The sequence below is a fragment of the Heteronotia binoei genome, chromosome 3, assembly GCF_032191835.1.
Source record: "Heteronotia binoei isolate CCM8104 ecotype False Entrance Well chromosome 3, APGP_CSIRO_Hbin_v1, whole genome shotgun sequence".
In the NCBI taxonomy this organism is placed as follows: Eukaryota; Metazoa; Chordata; class Lepidosauria; order Squamata; family Gekkonidae; genus Heteronotia; species Heteronotia binoei.
Window position 1 is genome coordinate 82362236 of NC_083225.1, and position 21098 is coordinate 82383333.

At 46.2% G+C, this 21098-nt stretch overlaps 1 protein-coding gene across 3 annotated transcripts in view; it reads right to left on the reverse strand.

Moving 5' to 3' along the window:
- The window catches only part of DMD (dystrophin), a 1885017-nt gene that overhangs the window by 1062923 nt on the left and 800996 nt on the right, over positions 1 to 21098 (reverse strand). For 2 of the 3 annotated variants that reach the window (XM_060234097.1, XM_060234096.1), the window contains exons 30-33: positions 13161 to 13322; positions 9692 to 9802; positions 7224 to 7397; positions 6973 to 7128 (exon numbers count right to left, since the gene is read on the reverse strand). In XM_060234097.1, coding sequence (XP_060090080.1) covers positions 6973 to 7128; positions 7224 to 7397; positions 9692 to 9802; positions 13161 to 13322 — 603 coding nt within the window. Of the gene's footprint in view, positions 1 to 6972; positions 7129 to 7223; positions 7398 to 9691; positions 9803 to 13160; positions 13323 to 13409; positions 13461 to 21098 lie in introns of those variants that run through there. The other variant, XM_060234099.1, reaches the window with a different exon arrangement.

Here is a 21098-nt window from a genome sequence, read left to right on the forward strand (position 1 = left end):
CTCTGCTCGCTTTGTTGTTAGTAATGCTTTCTAAGGCCCATTTGACTTCACACTCCAGGATGTCTGGCTCAAGATCAGCGATTTCACCATCATAGTTGTCAAGGATGTTGAGATCCTTCTTATATAATTCTTCTGTGTATTCTTGCCACCTCTTCCTAATCTCTTCTGCTTCTGTTAGGTCCCTACCGTTTTTGTCCTTTATTTTTTATTTCTTTTTTAATATAAAAGCTTTATTGGTATAAAGTTCAAGGTACAAAGGTGGTAGTACATCAGCAGATGCATAGCATATACCAATATATAGTGAGGAAGTGGATACATACAATGTTAACCATTAAAAAACTAATTACAACAGTAGTTGGCATGACATTAATATAGCATGGTGTGAGTCATTAGGGTTTCTGCTGTCTTTTGAGACTTTATCAATAAAGGGACGCCATTTACACACGAAGTCCGAGGAAGCGGTCTGGGAGGAGCAACGAGGATCTAAGTCATAGGTGAGCTTATCTAAAACAAAATAATCCCATAGTTTCAGCCACCATGCCTGTCTCGAGGGAGGAGTTTGTTGCTTCCAAACCAGGGCAATTGCAAATTTAGCTGCCACGAACATATGTGAAATTAGTTCCTCCGCGTGCTCAGGAATGCGTGAGGTGCCTACAAGGTTCAGGAGAGCGTACTCCGGCGTGAAAGGTGGGGAGTATGAGGTGAGGGCATGTACTTCTTGGTAAATTAGCCTCCAAAAGCTTTGTATAACGGGGCAGAGCCACCAGGAGTGAAAGAATGTGCCTCTCTGGCCGCAGTTCTTAAAACAGAGGGGCGAAGTAGAGAAGGAGTGTGATAATTGCACCGGGGTCTTATACCAGCGCGTGAGAACTTTAATGGCTTGAAGTTGCACGTTCATTGCCTTCGTTTTATATATGGAAGAACTCCAAATAGCCTGCCACTGCTCTTTGGTTAGCTCGGTACCCAGATCTCGGTGCCAGGCCCCTTGATAGGAGTGTGGTTTTGTGTCAATGGAGTGAAGTAGCAGTTTGTAAATTTTCGATATCAAACCTTTAATAGGGGCTGAGTCATTAAACAAAATTTTTTCAAAATCACCAAGATGAATCCGCAAGGGAGGGCTAAAGAGATGAGTATCTAATAAATGTCTGAGTTGCATGTATTCAAACCAAGGAAGTCAAATTTCAGAGTTTGCCTCTAAGGTCACTTTATCTTTCAGTATCCCCTTGGAGAGGACATCAACAAAGCGAGTCAACCGCAATTGTCTCCATTTTGAGAAAGAGTTTTTATACAAACCTGGAGTAAACCAGGGTTGGCTGACAAATGTGGCTAAGGGGGAAGTTGGAGGGGCTAGCAGATTGCAGTGTTTGCGCCAAACTTGTAGGAGAGAAGCTAGAAAGGGATTCGAGGAAAGAGAAGATTTAACTCGTCTAGAGACACCCCAGAGCTCCTCCTGAAAAGAAGAGGTCTTGAGATAAGAATTTTCAATCAGCTTCCAGTCCGCCACATAGGAAGGCCTGTAATATTTTATCAAGGTAGAGAGGATGATAGCATCGTGATATCTGGAGATGTCAGGGACCGCTAAGCCTCCCATCGACGTAGATCGCCTGCAAGACGCAAAGTTGAGCCTTGGTTTCCGGTGTTGCCATACAAATCCGTTCACTTGAGCCTGCCATTTATGTAGCAAAGGGGCCGGGATACATAAAGGGACAGCGCGTAAATAAAACACTATCTTAGGTAAGATCAAAGATTTTACTAGATAAATGCGTTCCAATAAAGTGAAAAATTTTTTGTCAGAGAGGGTTAGAAGGGAGTTGATAGAGTCAGAGATTTCAGTCTGGTTGATGGAAGAAAGAGTATCAAAATTTAGAGGGATGTGAACTCCGAGATGCTTCCAAGATTTTGTGACCCATTTGTATCTATAGTGTTTTCTGATAAAGGCGATAGAAGCAGAGGATAAAGAGATGGGATGTAGAAGGGATTTATCAAAATTTATAGTGAGGCCAGAAGCTGCAGCAAAATCAGACAAGTGAGAGTGGATTGCAGGGAGCGATGAGGAAGGACTGGTAAGGTATAGAGTTATATCGTCTGCGAAGAGGCTTAGCTTAAAAGCTTTAGACATTACCGGGACGCCATAAATTCGAGAGTCATCCCTAATTTTAATAGCAAGGGGCTCAATTGCAAGAGCGAATAGGAGAGGTGAAAGAGGGCACCCTTGGCGAGTACCTCTGGACAATGTAAAGATGTCAGAGTTAAGATTATTAATCCGTAGCAGGGCTGAAGGGGAGAGATAGAAGGAGTCTATAAGATTACGAAATTTGGGACCAAAATTCATTCTCTCAAGTAGGGAGTGGAGATACAGAGGCTCGACCGAGTCGAAGGCCTTCTCTATGTCTATAGATAAGATGCAGGCATCACGGATGGCCTTAGATTTGCAGTGGTGAATTAAATTCAGCGTTTTTTGGGTGACGTCGGTTAGGTCACGATTAGGAATGAAGCCTGACTGATCTGGAGCGATATAACTTACTATAAAGCTATTTATCCGTTTAGTTAAGTTACTAGCAAAAAGCTTGTAGTCAGTATTCAGGAGGGATATCGGTCGGTAGGATGTAGGGTCTAATTCATTCCTTCCCTTCTTGTGCAAAACAATAATCTTGGCAAGGTTCCACGACTGTGGAGTAGAGCCAGTATCCAGGATATGGTTAAAGAGGGACAATAAATATGGGGAAAGTGAGGGGCCATGGGCTTTGTAAAATTCAGAGGTGAAACCATCAAGGCCCGGGGATTTATTTGTACGCAAGGATTTAATGGCTTCAGCAAGTTCCAGTTCATCTATGGGATGGTCTAGATAGCTTCTATGAGGTTCTAGTATCGTGGGGAGAGAGTTGATAGACTGAAAGAAGGTAGAGATCGATTCTGAGGATGGGTTTTTGGATTGATATAGGGAGGAGTAAAATTGCTTAAAGACTTTCAAAATGGATTTTGAGGAAGTGCATAAAGTACCGTTGCGGTCTCTAAGACCCTTTACATTTAAATTAGCGGCTTGATGCTTGGCTTTCCATGCCAAGAGCCTTTGGAATTTAGGGCCTCTGAAGCAATAAGCCTGTTTAGTGAATAATAAATTGCGTTTGATACCCTGCGTTTCCAAAGCTTCTAGCCGTTTCCTTTCTTCTTGTAGATGAAGGTAGATTTTTTTGTTACACGTCTGCTTATGCTGAAGCTCAAGGTCTCTAATTGTGGCAGTCAGAGTGTTAATAAGACACTGTCTTTTTTTCTTTCGCGCAGCAGTTAATGCAATGATCTTGCCTCGCAAGACAGCTTTAAACGCGTCCCAGATCGTTTGAAGAGGGAGATCATCAGAAAGATTATGTCTAAAAAATTCTTTAATTTCGCATTCAATTTGACCAGAGAATTCTTTATCCAACAGAAGGTGATTATCTAGTCTCCAGGAGAAGCTACGGTCATATTGCTCCATTGGCTTTAGGGAACAAAGAACTGGGGCATGATCAGACCAAAGTTTTGGTTCAATAGACGCATCTATAAGGGCATTACAAAGAGAGTTAGAAAGAAAGATGAAATCAATGCGCGTGTGGGTTTGGTGTTGTGATGAAAAGTACGTAAAATCCCGCTCATTTTGGTGGAGGAATCTCCAGGCATCTGTAAGCCCCATGTCTAGCATGATTTTTTGCAGGCCCGTGGGTGAAGAAGGCCGATTAAGAGGGGGGTGAAGAGATGTGCGGTTTGATTTTTTATCCAGTTGGGTGTCCATTAGGAAGTTAAGATCAGCACCGATGATTAAAGGGCCTTCTTTAAAGACTTTTAATTTAGACATCACCTCGCGAGTGAAGTCTAATTGCCCCGAATTGGGTGCATATATGGCGGCTAGGGTTATAAGTTCCTCATTGAGTCTGCCCTTAACAAATAGATATCTACCACGGTCATCTCCTTCCGAAGCCTGACAAGAGAATTGGAGAGAGCGTGAAAGTAAAATAGCAACTCCCCAAGCATGAGATGAGCCTGAGGCAGTGAAGGTTATGGGAAAGTAAGGGGAGTGGAACATGAGGTTAGTATCATTTCTCAAGTGGGTCTCTTGCAAAAAGACGATATCTAAAGCCCCCCTTCTTAGACTTGAAAGAATACGTCTGGATTTAATTTTGCTATTGAGCCCCCGGCAGTTTAACGAGAGAATTTTCAGGTCTGGAGCCATTGGAGTCTATGTGGACAGATAGTGTGGAAAGCCCTCCCTTGGGGGCAAAAAACAAGAAAAAAGTAGTGTGGAGGCAAAAAGCGGAGGCTATAATGAAAGAGTATAGTGCAAAGCCTTGCACTAACTCGGCAGGGCTGTGAGCATAGGAATACATGTAATGCGATAAAGAGGAGTACGTTCATAGCAACAGTATGATGGAGCACTAGGAGGTATGGAGATACAGAGGCCGGGCCCAATTGTTGTGAAGTCTTATGCCAATTTATCAGACCAGACCAACAGAAGGGTAACAGGCCTGAAAGCGGAGGGTCCCATATCCCAAAAGACAAGCCTGTAAGGCGAAGAAACAAGGGTAAATTATCTCTAAAACAGTCCAATAGCGATAAAGTCATGCCTAACCATAGAAAACTAGAGGAAAAAAAGTAGAATATAACACATGTCAGTAAAAAATCTTGCAATTTCACTTGTTGTCCAGCAGATGGCATACCCGAACAGCAAATCCAACAGTAACCAGAGTGCCTAGCAACAGAAAAAAGATAGTGCCAGCGAATGTAATCTGCTTCCCCCCTCCCCCCTTTACTGTTTCCCTCACAAACAAATAACAATAATGGGCAATTCGTAAAGGTGAGCGTGGGGGAACAGACCCATTCCCAAACAGATTAAACAGTACAACTAGAAACAAACAAACAGGGAAAACCTGTGGGTCCCAGGGAACTACCCGGGACAGGGGACCTCGTACCCAACCACTACATATCCCCACCATTGTTGGGAGCTGGAGAGTGCGGCCCCATGTTGCCCTCTCTCCCCCACCCTCCCTCCGATAATGTGAAGCATAGAATGCCTTTCTTCAAGAAAGGGCGATGGAATGACACAGGTTTATGAAGAAGTCGCTGGTTGCAGAACTTGCATAGGGTCTGGATCACGAGCTAGCTCAGGAGTGCGGGCCGAGATTTTGCGATCCTTAGGTGGCGATGCAAAGGTCCATTTGCGCTTCTGTGACTTGCGATCCAGCTCCATCGGGACATCTAGGTTAAGTGTTTGCAGTAGATACAAGCCAGCGTCGGGGTCTTCGATAGTCCAGGTTTTCCCTTGGTGATGGACAATGAGTCTGCCAGATGGCGACGACCACTTGTAGCGAATGTTTGCTGCAGCCAGTTTTTGGGCTATTGGTTCAAGCTGGTGCCTATTCTGCAGAGTTTCTGCAGAGAGGTCTGGAAAGGCTAGTATCCGCTTGTCCTTAAATGCTAGACCGCTTAGATTTCTGGCAGTATCTAAGATCTTCTTTTTGACACGGAGATCAGCTAATTCTATAATGACATCACGGGAGCCACGGGAACGGGGAGAGAAGGCTGAGCCCAACCGATAAGCACGTATGATGTGTGGGGCAATGCCGTCTTCCAAATGGAGAGCAGTTGATAGCCAGGACGCTAAGAAACCGGCCAGGTCCGAAGATCCTTCCTCATGCTCATCAAAGCCTCGCAGTTTGATGTGCCGCTCCCGTGCTTTGTTATCCAAGGTCAGGATTTTGTCAGTGACCCAGCGTTCGTGAGCTTGAAGATGGCGGATGTCATCTTGGTTAGCGAGGCCTGTTTCCAAGGCCGAATTAGCAGTAGCTGTGGCTTCTTGTAGGGTGAGCTGCATAGCGCTAAGTTGTTCTGTGATCGGCTTAAGGATGGTGGTTATATTATCAAGCATGTCCGATTGAAAAGAGCTCAGGGTGCTGCGAAACTCTTTAGTAGTGAGAAGATCTGAGGAGGGAGGTTGGCTGACAGCTTCGTCTGCCATTTTGGGTGAGTCAACCGATCCTGTCAGGGAGCAGTTTAATCGGGCGCTTGATTCAAAAAAGGATTCAAGGAGCCGAGCGCTGGCAGAAACGGGCTTACTTTTCTTGTGGGACGATTTTCCCATAATCTGAGGCAAATCACAATGTGGTAACCTGTGTCAGTGAGGAAGGGCGGGGAGATTGGGTCAGGAGCCGAAGCCTCACGCGTCTGCCGCCATTCGCGTCGACGCCACGCCCCCCTTTTGTGTTACAACTTCATCAAAAGTCTCAATATCTTCCTCTTGTTGGGTTGTGATAAGGAGCAAGCCAGTATCTTTTAATAAGCAAGTACAAACCTGTTTCATTGCTGACTAAAAACCGTTTTTGTCCTTTATCATGACCATCTTTGCATAAAATGTTCTCTTGATTTCTCCAATTTTCTTGAAGAGATCTCTTGTCCTTCCCATTCTATTATTTTCCTCTATTGCTTTGCATTGTTCCCTCAGGAAGGCCTCCTTATCTCTCCTTGCTGTTCTTTGGAAATCTGCCTTCAGTTGGGTGAATCTTTACTTTTCACTTTTCACCAAATATTTCTGAGATTTTTTTCGATATATATATATATATATATATATATATATATATATATATATATATATATATATATATATATATATATAGAAAAAAATCTCAGAAATATTTGGGATTAACTGGGAGTATTAGGAACCTGTGTGCTTTTTCTTTCTTCTGGAATATTCTCAATAAGGAATAATGGATGCAAAAAATGACATAACCCCCCAAAATACACAGATCCAAATATCAAACCAGTGGTACCAAGGAAACCAGATATACCAATATTTTTCAGCTCCCTGATACCCAAATAAAAAAGCCATCTCTAATTCTTTCCCTTAAAGATAGGAGACATAAACAGACTACTTTAAGATAAGAATCATCTTTCAGTTTGTAAAATAGACAAAACAATTAATTTTGCATTGAAACTGGAGTAACATACCTTGGCACCCAGATCATTGTACTGCAATTTCAAAGTTGTAAGTCTTTCATCCAGTTCCTTTGGATTCTCAGTTTGTTGTTTCTGAACAATTTGACGGCCAGTTTTTATCACTGTTTCCACTTCAGATTTCACTTCACTAAGTGTCTTATACAATTTCTAGGGAAAGCGGAAAAAGAGAATGCATTCAAGCAGAAAACAGACCAGTTTGAGAGGTCATATTATATGTAATGTATCATACTGCAAATACTGACCATACAGTAATCCAGCTGTGACTGCACTGCTTCCTGCTCAACACTTCTCAGTTCCAATTTTGGCACTTGCAATTTTACCTCATCTAAAATTCGTTTACATTCCTGTAAGCGCTGCTCAAAATTGGCTGGCTTTTGGAACAAGCGAAACTTTATGGAAACATCTTGTAGTTTTTTCTGAAAAGACAATATGACACAATTGTATTCAAAGTATGCACAGTGAACCAACTTCTGCATCACTATATTTACTAATAAATGCAATGCCAGCATAGTTTTCTAAAACCTTTAAAAGAGTACATAGAACAATAACGTTTCTATAAACTTAGGAAGATCTGGAATGTGTCCTTTACTACCTTTTTGAGAATATGCACAAGGCCAATAAACAGGACCAAGGTATCGGCACAGGATCTTTAACCTGACCTTTTAAACACAAGTAATTAGGCCCAAAGGTCAATACAAAAAGGTCAACCTGGAAATCAAATTGGCTGATGGCAAGCCATTTTACAATGCAGTATCTATGGTTTTCTTCAGATTGATAGGAGCTTTTATGCAAATTTAATTGCCAGCAGTAAGCTATTTCATGTAGACTGTCAAATAGGTAGTAATGTGGTCCTGGTCATGAATGAATTTCCTTACAGTAAATACCCTGCAAGTATATTATAAATGGGTTCATTACTTGCATGAAAACTAGCCAGTTGCATGAACTTCCTTTCTCCCACAGAAAAAGATCTAAAATAGCTTAATGCCCTAAAACATAATGAGGTGGATCCTACACTTCCATAGAACTGAGAACAACAGCATCTGGAGATTTAAAAGATGGTCATAGCTGGGTGTTATCCACATCTTGATGACACCAAGAACTAAAACTATGGGCAGTCCCCTACTGAGCTAGCTCTGGATTCCAACTCAGAAGCCTCAGAAGATGAGCCTGAGAAGCCAGAAAAAAGGCCTGAGGGAGAGCAGGGAACTCCAGGAGACCCTGCATTGCAGATGCCCTGACCCATCTGTTCCAGAGGAAGCCCCTGAGAAATCTCCAGCTGGAGCTCCTCCACCAGAACTTACCCTGCAGTTGGAGTTTCTCCACCAGAATACCCCTCTGTCCCCCAAGGTCCTAGGGCAACTGTGTCAAACCAGGACACAGCCCAGGATCTACCTCTGTTATTGGTTCAGTGGCAAGTAATAGGCAAATGGGCTCCAGGGAGGTGGGGGAAGTTAGACTCTCTATCTCTGGTCACCCCACCATCCCAGAGGAGCCTATAACAAGCTTATTTCAAGGACACTGTAAAAACCACACTCAGATGAAGAGCTGTTAATAACCAGAACAAGAGAAAACAAAATTATGATAGGATTTCAAAAGTCAGGATGGTGATTGGGCAGATACCCAGTTTGCATGACATGGCCTTCACAGTTCCTATAATCCTGTTGACATCTATCAGAGAAACCAAACTGAACCCATATAGACTTGACTAGATTTGTTACTGGATGCAGGGAAACTAGATCTTACTTTTTGGAACAACTCACTCCCAAGTCATAGGAAAAAACTGCTTTTTAAAGTTTCCTTCAATTACAAAAACAGTTTACTATGTGACATGGGAAAGGTGGCTGTTGCTCAAGAAAAGCAGGGAACCAGATTCAACAGGGGCCCATTTGCAGTAACATGGGGAGGGGTAAGAGCAAGGGCAGCCTTTTGCTGGGTGGAGGGTGTGGACCAGGACCAAGCACGGGAAGCAGGGGCCCACCCCAGCTTGATGCTGGCCGTCTTGGGGTGGGTCAGAGGGCAGGGGCAGTCAGCAGCTACTTGGGGCACAGCGCTGCTGCTGTCTGCCCTCTTTGGCTGTTGGATAGCTTGGCCCACTCTCCCAGCCCTTTATTTAAGCATTTTTTCAGGGACTGCATATGGGTTGTCTTCTTTATTTTCTTGTCGCAACTTGGTGGTATCAGCATGGGGCCGGATCCATTCTCAGCCTGTGTGCCCACTCCAGAGTGTGGGGATCCCCTTAAAGGATCTTGGCATGAGGGGTGACTGATGTGCCCAGCCTGGGGGCATGTCCAGGGAATTACCCTCATGCTCAGATGGCAGGGGAGACCTCCCCTGGGCTTCCATCCTCATGGAATCCCAAACCTGCCATCGCAAGCAGATCATCATGTGGCAAGCAGGTCAGTTGCTGAGTGGGATCATGCTGTGCCAAGGCTTACTATAGCTGTAACCAATAAAGTTGTGGCCAAATTTATTCCACTTTTTCTGAAAATGGTGTGCTCATGTGTTATTTCAACTGAAACCATAATTCAAACTAGAATGCGTTGGTAGGAAGGAGTTTTGCCCGGGGTGTCTGCCTTGGACCCCTCCCCTTGGTGCTGGAACCACAAATAAGTTTAAAGAACCTTCTTACTGAACCAGTTTGGAGGAGGACTTTGAGGTGAAGAAGAATAGTTGTTTTACTTGTTAACAAGTATTAGTTGAATTTACAAACCTGTGCAGTATCAATTTGGGTAAATATTTTTTTGGTAGCATCTTTACCCTGGTTCCGTTTTTTCATTTCATCCAGGCTAATCTCATGGCTTGTCAACTCTGATTGAATTTTCTGTAGGAAAAAAAATGCAAATGTGTTTGAAATCAATTATTTTCATAAACAAATCTACAAAAAATATTTTATATCCGGTATCTAGAAGCAACAATCACTGTGATGCTGTTGTGTTGCACTTTGCTTTACTCTTCATATTAGTTAACAAAGACTATTTGAACAGCAGACCAAGGTATAACTTTGTTCCAGTAACAACATACTTTGAGGATGTGAAAATGTAAATTACATTGTAAGCATATACTACAGGACTCCTTTTCTTATTAGAAAAAAAGCAGAAAAAATGCATCTCTTATTCAAAGCATATATATATCACATGAAAAATTACTAAACATGACAAATAAAAATTTGAGAATTATTGGTAGACTTGTGTATGGGAGCTGGTTTATTTCTTTTATTTTGTTATTAATTCAAACTAGAATTGTATTTATAATTCTAAAAGGGACTGTTTTGTTATTGGGTTGTTTCATATACTTTTGTTTATTTTTTGTTGTTTTATAATTCTATTTTATTATTATTTCCTATTGGTTCAGTGGAAAACCCCATTCCTCTTAGATCTGTACCTTTATGATTTTCCATCCAAATTTAACAAACCTCATCCATACTCATTCCCAGATTTCAGACAGATAAAATAAAAGGCCCTTCTTTTCAAAAATATGAAAGGAACCTTTGTTTACTATTAAAACTTACAGCAGGAAATTATAGGAAAGAACCCAAGCAAACTGTAACACAGACAGCAGAATTCAGTAATGGAATCTGACAGTAAAACTACTTAACTTGAAGGACAGTAGCAAGAGGAAGAGGCAGACTAACAAGGCAAGGGCCTTTGGTGGCACAAAGCAGGCAAGGCATCTGGACAGGTAGGCAGGCAGGCAGGAGAACCATGAGGTAGATTTGGAGAATGGATGAGGTTTAGAGAGCAGCGGGCAAGCAAGAAGCACAGAGTGCAAGGGGAAATTTGTTACAGCAGGGTAGGCAGGGGACTGGAGTACCTTACACTGATATTTAATCCTAGTGGCTACAGCTCTCTGACATTCAATCAAGACCCAAGAAACCCTCTCTCCCTTTCCTTAAAGATCACAGTATATTAGAAAAACACTGGCTGCTTATAAAAGTGAAATCTGTGAACCAGAAAGAGGTAAGACAGAAATAATGAAAGAACAAAATGACAGAAAATCTTGGGTTTTTTATTGTAAGCTGTTTAGATGGTGAATTTAGTGGTGATCAAATTCCTGGGGTTACTGTGAATTACTACAATGAAAATGTTCACTTTTGACACTTCATAATAAATCAGTTTCATAGTAAGTATCTGGGCTGTGAAACAGCATCCAATGAAAAGCCATGTAAAACAAGTCATATTAAAAATATATAAGTACAAATTTAAACCAAAGCAAACTAATTTATGTGGAGATGGTTTGAAAATTAATATTTGCCAGCAGCAGAACAACTGAGCAATTACCACAGAGAACAGCTATACCAGGACATTCTGGCCATCTTTCTTTTCCATCAGAAACAGTATTAAAAACTATTACTACCAAATGAGGGAGGGGAATCTGCCTGAAGACTTTACTTAGCTTACATTTTAAATAAATAAGCATTCAGTCATAATGCATTTTCTAAAAGTACACTGTAAAGGTAGGATTGATTTCATACCTGAAATAATAAAGTTGGATGCCCAAACACTTAAAAAGCATATTTTGACTTAGCTCAAAAGAAAATTATGAAGCTGCTTCTCCCCCCTTCTTTTGTCAGTTATTATTAATTTTTTGCAGTTGTCTATAGTCTATGATGCTGTTAGTGGAAAGGGTCTTGCATATTGTTATTTGTACTCTCCATGACAAACACTTTGGAAATGCATCAGGCCCTCACAGATAATACATTCTGATTGACAGCTGTATGTGAATTGTCCAGTATGTAATGCCAGTGTTTGCTTTTGTTCCTGGTTGTTCTGTTCCTTATGGGTATTGACAGAGCAACCAGGATGCATCCTGTAAAGAATTACAGAGCACTCTATTTAGGTATTTGATTAATTCTGTATGCTGCATGCTAGAATGTTATATGATCAAAAATTCCAGCATTATGATTTTCAAGATTTAAGAAATAATTTCTAAAGTAAAGTCGCTGTCTTGGTTCTCTCCCATTTAGGCATCCAAGAGATTTCTTGATTATTGATCAATAGGTGTGCACTGTTTTGACTTATGCTTTGAGCAACTGGCTATCTTGGTATTTAGCTCAATAAAGTAGAACAAAGTTAAAGCTTTTGTCTTTGGGCTGGTCTCTTGCCAATCTACATCCAGCCCTGGGACCAGGATGCTTCCCCCCTCACTACATTTGATATTATGTTTTCAAAAGATTAGCAATTGCATTATCTTAAGATTGATGCAGCAGTAACACTGGCTTTCTTTTTTATTTAATTATTTTTGTTAACAAAAATGGAACCCTTATTTTTTAAAATTTAAAAAATTCTTAGGATGACTGCATTTCATAGCATTACCACCAGGTGGATGTGATGTTAAACATGAAGCTAAAACATCAAGTTTATCATCCTTAGGGCTTTTTTAAAAAGCAGATTAGGTTAGGTCCAAAAGCACAAAGTTTACAGTTTAGAAAACTTTAGAACAGTACTAAAATTATCACCAACGTATTTCTTAGAAGCAATGTGTTGCTTTTGCCTTTTTTGAAGTATGACTGTGAAGATACATACATATTCAAATGGCAGAAAACATTCACATTTGAATTGCCATTTGCAAAGAAAGTGTATCATTAAATAAACAGAAAATCACATTCAGTTCAGTTAAAACATAATTTGTTGCATACAATATTAAGAAGGAAAAATACAAGGATATTTATACAATTCCTTTCATATTAGATTATGAGTATGAGTATATCAATCCAAGTAATTAACAGAATATTTGTGATATTAATCAGCTTTACTAGGAAGTCAACTAAAAGCAGTAAAGTTGATGAACAGATGATGGCATGATAAAATAGCACTGTGGGGACTTAACAAAATCCATTTTGCTGCCTTAATGTTATAGTACAACCTTCACCAACATTTAATGAGTTCTAATATTATGCATAAATAATTTTTATTTCAATTTAAGGAAAGATAAAATGAATATAAAACATGGTTTTACTGTAAAATAAATATGACCTTTAGAACATTCATATTACTTTGCGTACGTCTGCTGTTGTATAAAAGGCAGTAATCAGGAACATATGGATTGCAAACGGAACTTCCTAATTCAGATCACTGAAAATTCTAGAAGCCACTTCCAGTTGGTAAAAGCCAAACAATTAGAGAGTTTTAGTGCCCTCTTTAATGACAAAGCTACTTAAGACTTAAATCCATAAATCTTACCTGTGCCTCTTGAGGTACTTGTGCTGCATCAATTCTGTCTGCAATGTAACCTGCTAACTGTCGATCAAAGAAAGTCAGGGACTCTTGGATTAACTGAAGGGTTTTGTCAATCTCCTGGGCAGAGTGGATACTTTGTTCAAGAATCTTTTGTCTTCTCACAGCCTGAAAAGATATTGAAATGTTAAATCTTCATTGCAAAAAACCTCTGACTATAGCTCAAAGAAAAATTTCCAGATGTTGTACAACCACCTTTTTATAAGATAAACGCCTCTTTTTGCCAGCCATTTTGCTTTTAAAAAGGAAATGAGCACAAACATATTTTGAATATTTAAACTACCCCCAAAGAACCAAAGCAAACATTTAGTAATTGTTTGGTGAGTAGAAGACTATAAAACTAAGTTCAACCACTCTCTAAGGGCAGTTTTCCATTCTGAGGCCTAAGGGACCTCCTGATCGCATTATCTTTCCCAAGAGATCTTCTTTCATTACTGTCATCACAGTCCGTTTTAGATAATCCATTTCAATAAGTGAGAGGGATAAAAGATCTGTTTATAAAACAAACTCTCATAAGGGAGATATAAATAGTCTTCAGGACATGGATTAAAATGGTAGTCCTTAAGGAACAATTAAATCCCTGTGTCTCTAAGGCTCTTTATGGTTCATTCTTTACCTGATTTAAAGTATTCCTTAAAAATCCAGCATTAAATGTTACAACATCTGAGCAGTGCCATAGTCAAACTAATCCTAAAATTAGTATAGTAAATTACATTGCCTGATCTATGATACGACAACTTAATTTGTCTACTTGGAGACTTGTCTCACTTTGAATTTTATATATAGTAGTTGCCTCTTTCTCCATAGTTTATATTTTAGGATAACACAAATCACATATACATTTATATGTATAAATGTGATTGCAGGTGCAGAGCACTGATTTCAATCACAGGAGCTGTCATTCCACCCTTGGAACAAGATCTGCTTGGAAAGTTCTACAGGATTAACCTTCCTGCTCTACCTGCATACAACCATGGTTATGTTCAAGCATACTGGAGTTCAGCCTTGTTTGCTGAGAGTCCAATCCTGTACTTTCATTATACAACAGAGGATAACTAACTATATCCCATTAAAGGTAAAGGTACTCTCCTGTGCAAGCACCAGTCGTTTCTGACTCTGGGGTGACATCGCATCACGGCATTTTTACGGTAGACTATTTAATGAGTGGTTTGCCGTTGCCTTCCCCAGTCATCTACACTTTCACTCCAGCAAGTTGGGTACTTATTTTACCGACCTTGGAAGGATGGAATGCTGAGTCAACCTTGAGCCGGCTACCTGAACCCAGCTTCCACCGGGATCACACTCAGGTCCTGAGCAGAGCTTAGGACTGCCATACTGTAGCTTTACCACTCTGCTCCATGGGGCTGCTATTCCATTAGCAGTTTATAAAGACCAGATGTCACTTTTCTTCTACAAAACTGGTCTCAAAAGTCTGGCATGTCTTTCTTTTTTTCAGATATTCCCCCTGCTTGCTTGCTGAATAATTACAGTTCATATCTAGTGGCATCTTTAAGACTAACAAAGTTTTATTCAAGGTATAAGCTTTTGTGTGTGCACACACTTCTTCAGATACAATGAAATGGATACATATAGGTGAGCAGTGAATTAGCATTATGTTGTATGTTCATTCTGTTATACTGGAAATAAGGCCTGTTGTGAAGAAAAATACAATGGGGTCTAGAAAGAGGCTTTGGGTGAGTGCTGCCCCACCCTTGCTGTCTTCCCACCCACCCAAGTGAAGGCATTCACTCCCCCGACCTCAAAGGGAGCTGATCTCTGGCATCTGGAGAGCAGTTGCAGTTCTGAGTGATTTCCAGCCCTCACCTGGAGAGTGGCAACAGTGCTTCCCCAAGAGGAAATGGCTTGTTTGGAGGGTGCCTGTCTGAGATCCCACCCCTCCTTAAACCCATCCTCTCCAGGCTCCACTCCTCAACAGGAATTTCCCAACCTGGAGTTGGCAACTGCTAAATCATACTGATTGTCATAGGGGGGCTGCTGCTGAACAGGAGCAAGCAGCCATGGCCGGCACTTGGGAATAGGTGAGGTAGGTAGCCACCTGGGGTGACACCTCATCTACAGGGCATCATTGGGTGCCCCCTCCCCTCCCCTACGTGGCTCTCAGCTTCCCGGGTAGCTTCCCAGGGTTAGTGCTGCTGCTGCTCTGCTGCCTGCTGAGTTGCCTCCCAGTGTCAAGCTATGTGAATCTTTCTTACTTTCATTAACCTGATGCTAATGAAATATTGCAATTGAATGTATCTGGGAAGTTTTATGTATGTCACTAACCAAAGCCTAGATGGGAATATTTAGGGGGTAGTTTGTTCCTCTCGCTTTTACTAACAAATGCAGGAATTCGCTTTGAAGATAAAGTGCCTCCAGGGAAAGTTTCCAGGACTGGCCCCCCAAGGAAGGAAACCACAAAGAGATAAGGGATGGCCATGTGAATCTTCACACGTGAATGTAGCATTGTTTAGAGAATGTAGCTTTGTTTAGAGAACGCTTTGATGTGTCACCTTAAGTATGCCTTTCACTGTTACTATGTATCAGTTCCAATCTTCAGCTCAGCTCTGGACTATCGAATAAATCATACTTTGTTTCAAATCAAAGATGGTTATTTTTGAGATCCAATAGCTTGACACCCAAGGTAGTGATTGGTGGTGTTGCCAGACAGGCTGAAGCGGGCACATGCGGGCAACAGCTGTTTGAGCTGGAAGAGCCTCAGGAGCTGTGCAGCCACAGCCTGTTCCAGAAGAAGCCTGGGGACCTGTGCCGCTTGGCCTTTAAAAACTTTCTCAGCAACTTCCTGTCCTGTGCCACCCTTGGGCTCAGCAGGGGCTCACCCAACCTGGGAGGGGTGGCCAGACCCTGTGCCAGCCAGCAGCCTCTCCTTGGCTCCCTTCTCCTTGCCCACAGTCCTCAGGCAAAAAAGCCCCCCAGACGAAGCAAAGTTGAGAAAAGCCAGCCCAGCCAGCTGCTCAGCCACCCCCCAGGCAACCCTGATGCTCTCCAACAAAGGCGTCCTCTGACTGGAGGACAGAGCAGGTTCCCGTGTGGGCTGCAGTCAGGCCCTCTGCACACAGCTGTAGTGTATCGGCAGCGCGTCAGGCCTTGCGCGATGGCGACCAGGTGGCTGGACGCCCAGCGCAAGGCACGACGAGCTCCGCCCCGACCAGCAGCGGCGGGAAGTTCAACAGGCCGCTATTGGCCTGACCTGTCCAGTAGGCTGAACCGGGGTTTGTATATAAGCGGGGCCCGGCCCGCGTGTTCGCTCTCTTGCAACGTGCTCCTAATAAACTATGTTGCCCTACTCTCGTCTCCGCCTTCAGTACGTTACACTGGCGATGAAGGTGGGATTCTAGCCTCATCGGCTACGACGGAGATCGAGGGCAACCACCCACCACCATGGCCACCCAGGGCGGCTACATCGAGACATTCGACCCCGCCAATCCCGAGGGCTGGGAGTCCTACGCGGAGCGGGTCGAGTTCTACCTCAGGGCCAACAAGGTCACCGACGCCGGCACGAAGAGGGACGTTCTCCTAAGCGTCTGCGGGCCAGCCACGTTCGAGATCGCCAAGGGTCTCTCGGCTCCCGCCCGCCTCACGGAGAAGTCCTACGAGGAGATCATCAGGCTCCTCACCGGTCATTTCTTGCCACGGCCGTCGAGGGTGGCCCGTCGGTTCCTGTTCCACAGACGGGACCAGGCAGCGGGGGAATCGGCCGCCGACTACCTGGCGGCTCTCCGCAAGATCGCCGGGAACTGCAACTTCCCCCAGCTGGAAGAAACCCTGGCCGATCGCTACACGTGGGGTCTCCGCGACGAGAGGCTCCAGCAGAAGCTCTTCGCCAAGGAAGAGCTCACCCTACAGAGCGCCTTCAGCGAGGCTGTGGCGTTCGAGCGGACTTCGAAGACCTTCCCCAGGGGTCGACAGGACGCCGTGCACCACGAGGACCTGGACCAGGATCGCCCAGAGGAGGGGGAAGCCCACCAGCTGCGCCGGCCACCAGCCGGCCCGCCCCACCGAGCTTCGCAGCGCGCCCGAGCGGCCGAACGGGCCCCATCGGCGGAAAGACCGCCGGCCCCCAAGTGTGCCCGTTGCGGGGGCCCCCACGACAGGCGGGACTGCCAATACAGGACCTGGGACTGCCGGAGCTGCGGAAAGACCGGGCACATCGCGAGGGCCTGCCGGGCCAGAACGGGCCGGCGAAGGCCAGCAACGCACCAAGAGTCGACAGACTACCACTCCACGGCATCCACCTCCCTACAGGTACTGAACTTGCCCCCATGCGTCCCCAACAAAATCAAAATGGCGGTCCGCATAGAGGGCGCTCCATGCAAAATGGAGGTGGACTCGGGTTCCTCCATTTCGATTATATCGGAGGAGACCCTGAGGGACCTGTGCCCCGGGAGGTGGTTTCAGACAAGACCAGCGGACTTTGTTCTAAGAGACTTCCAGAAGAACCCGGTCCAGACCGCGGGGTGGGCCTGGGTGAATGTCGAGCGGGGGTCCTTCAAGGGGCGGTTGGACATTTTGGTGGTCAAGCGCCAGCTTACCACCCTGCTGGGGCTGGTGTGGTTTAAACCCCTGGGAATACGGTTGGAGGGGGTGGGGCAAATCCTATCCACCAGCGGGGTCGGGGACGTATGCCGAGAGTTCCCCGATGTGTTCGATGGGTCCCTGGGTAGTTACAAGGGGCCGGCCATCTCCATACCGCTGGACCCCACAGTCCAACCCATCAGGCTCAAGGCCAGGCGGGTGCCGTTCGCGCTCAAGCCTAAGATTGAGGCGGAACTGGACCGATTAACGGCCCAGGGGGTACTAGAGCCAGTAGAGTACGCCACGTGGGAGACCCCAATAGTCACACCGGTCAAGCCCAACGGAGAGGTGCGCATATGCGCCGACTATAAATGCACCATAAACAGGGCACTTCAAGACAATCCGTACCCAGTCCCGGTAGTAAGCCACGTCCTGGCGGCCCTAGCCGGGTCTAAAATCTTTGGGAAGCTGGACCTGGCGCAGGCCTATCAACAGCTCCCGGTAGACGAAAAAACTGCAGAGGCCCAAACTATAGTTACGCACAGGGGGGCTTTCAGGGTGCGGAGGCTACAGTTCGGGGTGAGCGTGGCTCCGGGGATTTTCCAAAGCATAATGGATGCTCTCCTTAAAGGAATCCCCGGAGTCCAACCGTTTTTTGACGATGTTCTAATCGCCGCCCCGGACCCAGAGGAATTCAACAACCGCCTCCGAGAAGTACTCCGTCGGTTCCAGTCGGCGGGGCTCAAGGATAAGCGGGAAAAGTGCTTACTGGGCGTCCCGCGAGTGGAGTTCCTGGGGTTCACGGTAGACGCAGCAGGGATCCACCCAACGGAGGAGAAAACACGAGCCATTGTTCAGGCCCCAGCCCCAAAATGCAAGGCCGAACTCCAAAGCTTCTTGGGCCTATTAAATTTTTACCACACGTTCCTCCCACACAAGGCAGCCCTGGCGGAACCCCTACACAGGCTGCTCGACAAAAACGCCCCTTGGGTCTGGGGCAAACGCCAAGCCGCCGCGTTTCAGGCGGTGAAAGATACGCTGATTTCCAATGCGGTGCTCCACCACTTTGACGAGAACCTCCCAGTCATACTGGCTTGCGACGCATCGCCATACGGGGTGGGCGCCGTCCTCGGGCACCAACTCCCGGACGGGAGGGAGGTGCCAGTAGCATATTACTCTCGCACCCTCACGCAGGCGGAGCGAAATTACGCGCAGATCGATAAGGAGGCGCTGGCCATAGTAGCGGGGGTCCACAAGTTCAATGATTATCTTTATGGGCGGAGGTTTACGATCGCCACCGACCACAAACCGCTCTTGGGTCTTCTAGCGCCGGACCGCCAGACCCCCCAAATCCTGTCCCAGAGGGTACTGCGGTGGAACCAGTTCCTGAACTCCTACATGTACACGCTGGTCCACCGGGCAGGCAAATGCATGGGCCACGCAGACGCCCTCAGTAGGTTGCCGCTGCCCGAGGAGGGTCCAGACCCAGCCCCCGCACACCACATCATGCTAGTGGAAAGCCTCCCGGAACAACCCCTACACGCGGCGGAGGTCGCCAAGGCCACTCAGAAGCACAAGATACTGGCACGGGTGCTCGACTGGGTGGTGAGGGGGTGGCCGGAGGGGAACATGGGGGAGGAATTCAAACCCTACAAGACCAGGAGGGAGGAACTGACGACCCACAAAGGGTGTCTCTTATGGGGAAGCAGGGTGGTGGTGCCGCCCCAGTTACAAAAGCGGGTACTAGAGTCCCTACATGAGACCCACCCCGGCATAGTTCGCATGAAGGCCCTAGCCAGAAGCTACGTATGGTGGCCGGGGATGGACGGGGAAATCGAGAGCTGGGTGCGGGGGTGCCAGGCCTGCCAAGAGTCGAGGCCCGATCTGCCTAGAGCGCCGGCCACACGTTGGGAATCCTCCAGGAAGCCGTGGTCGAGGCTTCACCTCGACTTCGCCGGCCCCTTTCAGGGGCAAATCTTCCTGATTCTCGTGGACGCCTACACCAAATGGCTGGAGGTTTTTCCCATAGCATCCACATCCTCAGCCTCTGCCATCCGGGCCCTACGCAGGGCATTATGCACCCACGGCATCCCGGACACCATCGTCTCGGATAACGGGGCGGCGTTTACCTCGGGGGAATTCCAGGCATTCCTCCAGAGGTACCTCATCAAACACATACGGTCCGCCCCGTTCCATCCGGCCACCAACGGCCAAGCCGAGCGCATGGTGCGCACGACAAAGGAGGCCTTAAGCCGGATAGTACAGGGAGATTGGGAACACCGGCTAGCGGCCTTCCTATTCGACAACTGGGTGATTCCCAACCCTGCCACAGGGGTGAGCCCCGCAGAACTCCTAATGGGCCGCAAGCTCATTACACGACTCGACAGGCTGCACCCAGACAGGGCTTCAGACGTTCGCGGGGACCCGGAGGTCAGGGACGCAGCCCGGGGGTTCTTCGCGGGCGATCCGGTGTACACACGAAACTATGCCAGGGGCCCCGAGTGGGTGGCGGGACGAGTACTGAGGGTCACGGGTTCCCGCCACTACGACATATCCACAGAGGGGGGCCAGGTAGTGAGGCGACACATCGACCAAATACGCCGCTGCACAATACCGGAGGAACCAATGGGGTGGGAAGAAGGGAAACCCGAGGAGGAGCCGTCCAGGGCTCAACCGGAGGACACAGCCCCCCCACCGGATAGCCCGACACCGGAAGCGGCCGGGCCGGCAGCAACCGATAGACCGGCAGAATCGGACCAGCAGCCACGGCCGACACCAGCGGAACCACCAGCCGAGGTCCCCCCGGAAACCCTACGCCGGTCCACCAGGGAACGGCGACCCCCAGCTTATCTTCAAGACTATGTGCATTCACTAGGAGGGGAGGGGTGTAGTGTATCGGCAGCGCGTCAGGCCTTGCGCGACGGCGACCAGGTGGCTGGACGCCCAGCGCAAGGCACGACGAGCTCCGCCCCGACCAGCAGCGGCGGGAAGTTCAACAGGCCGCTATTGGCCTGACCTGTCCAGTAGGCTGAACCGGGGTTTGTATATAAGCGGGGCCCGGCCCGCGTGTTCGCTCTCTTGCAACGTGCTCCTAATAAACTATGTTGCCCTACTCTCGTCTCCGCCTTGAGTACGTTACAACAGCACCTCTCTTCAGCTGGTGCCCCCCCTACCTGGGACTGGCAGCTCTGAGAAGCCCTGCTGTGGTCACCTGGCTCCTCCTCCTCCAAGCCCCACTCCAGAGAGGAGCTGCCACTTTCCAGTACCAGGGCCCTCAAGCACACTTCTGTCTCCCTGCTGGGTAAGGGTTTGGCATGTTCTGCCCTGCAAAAGTGCCACCTCTTGGCTGCA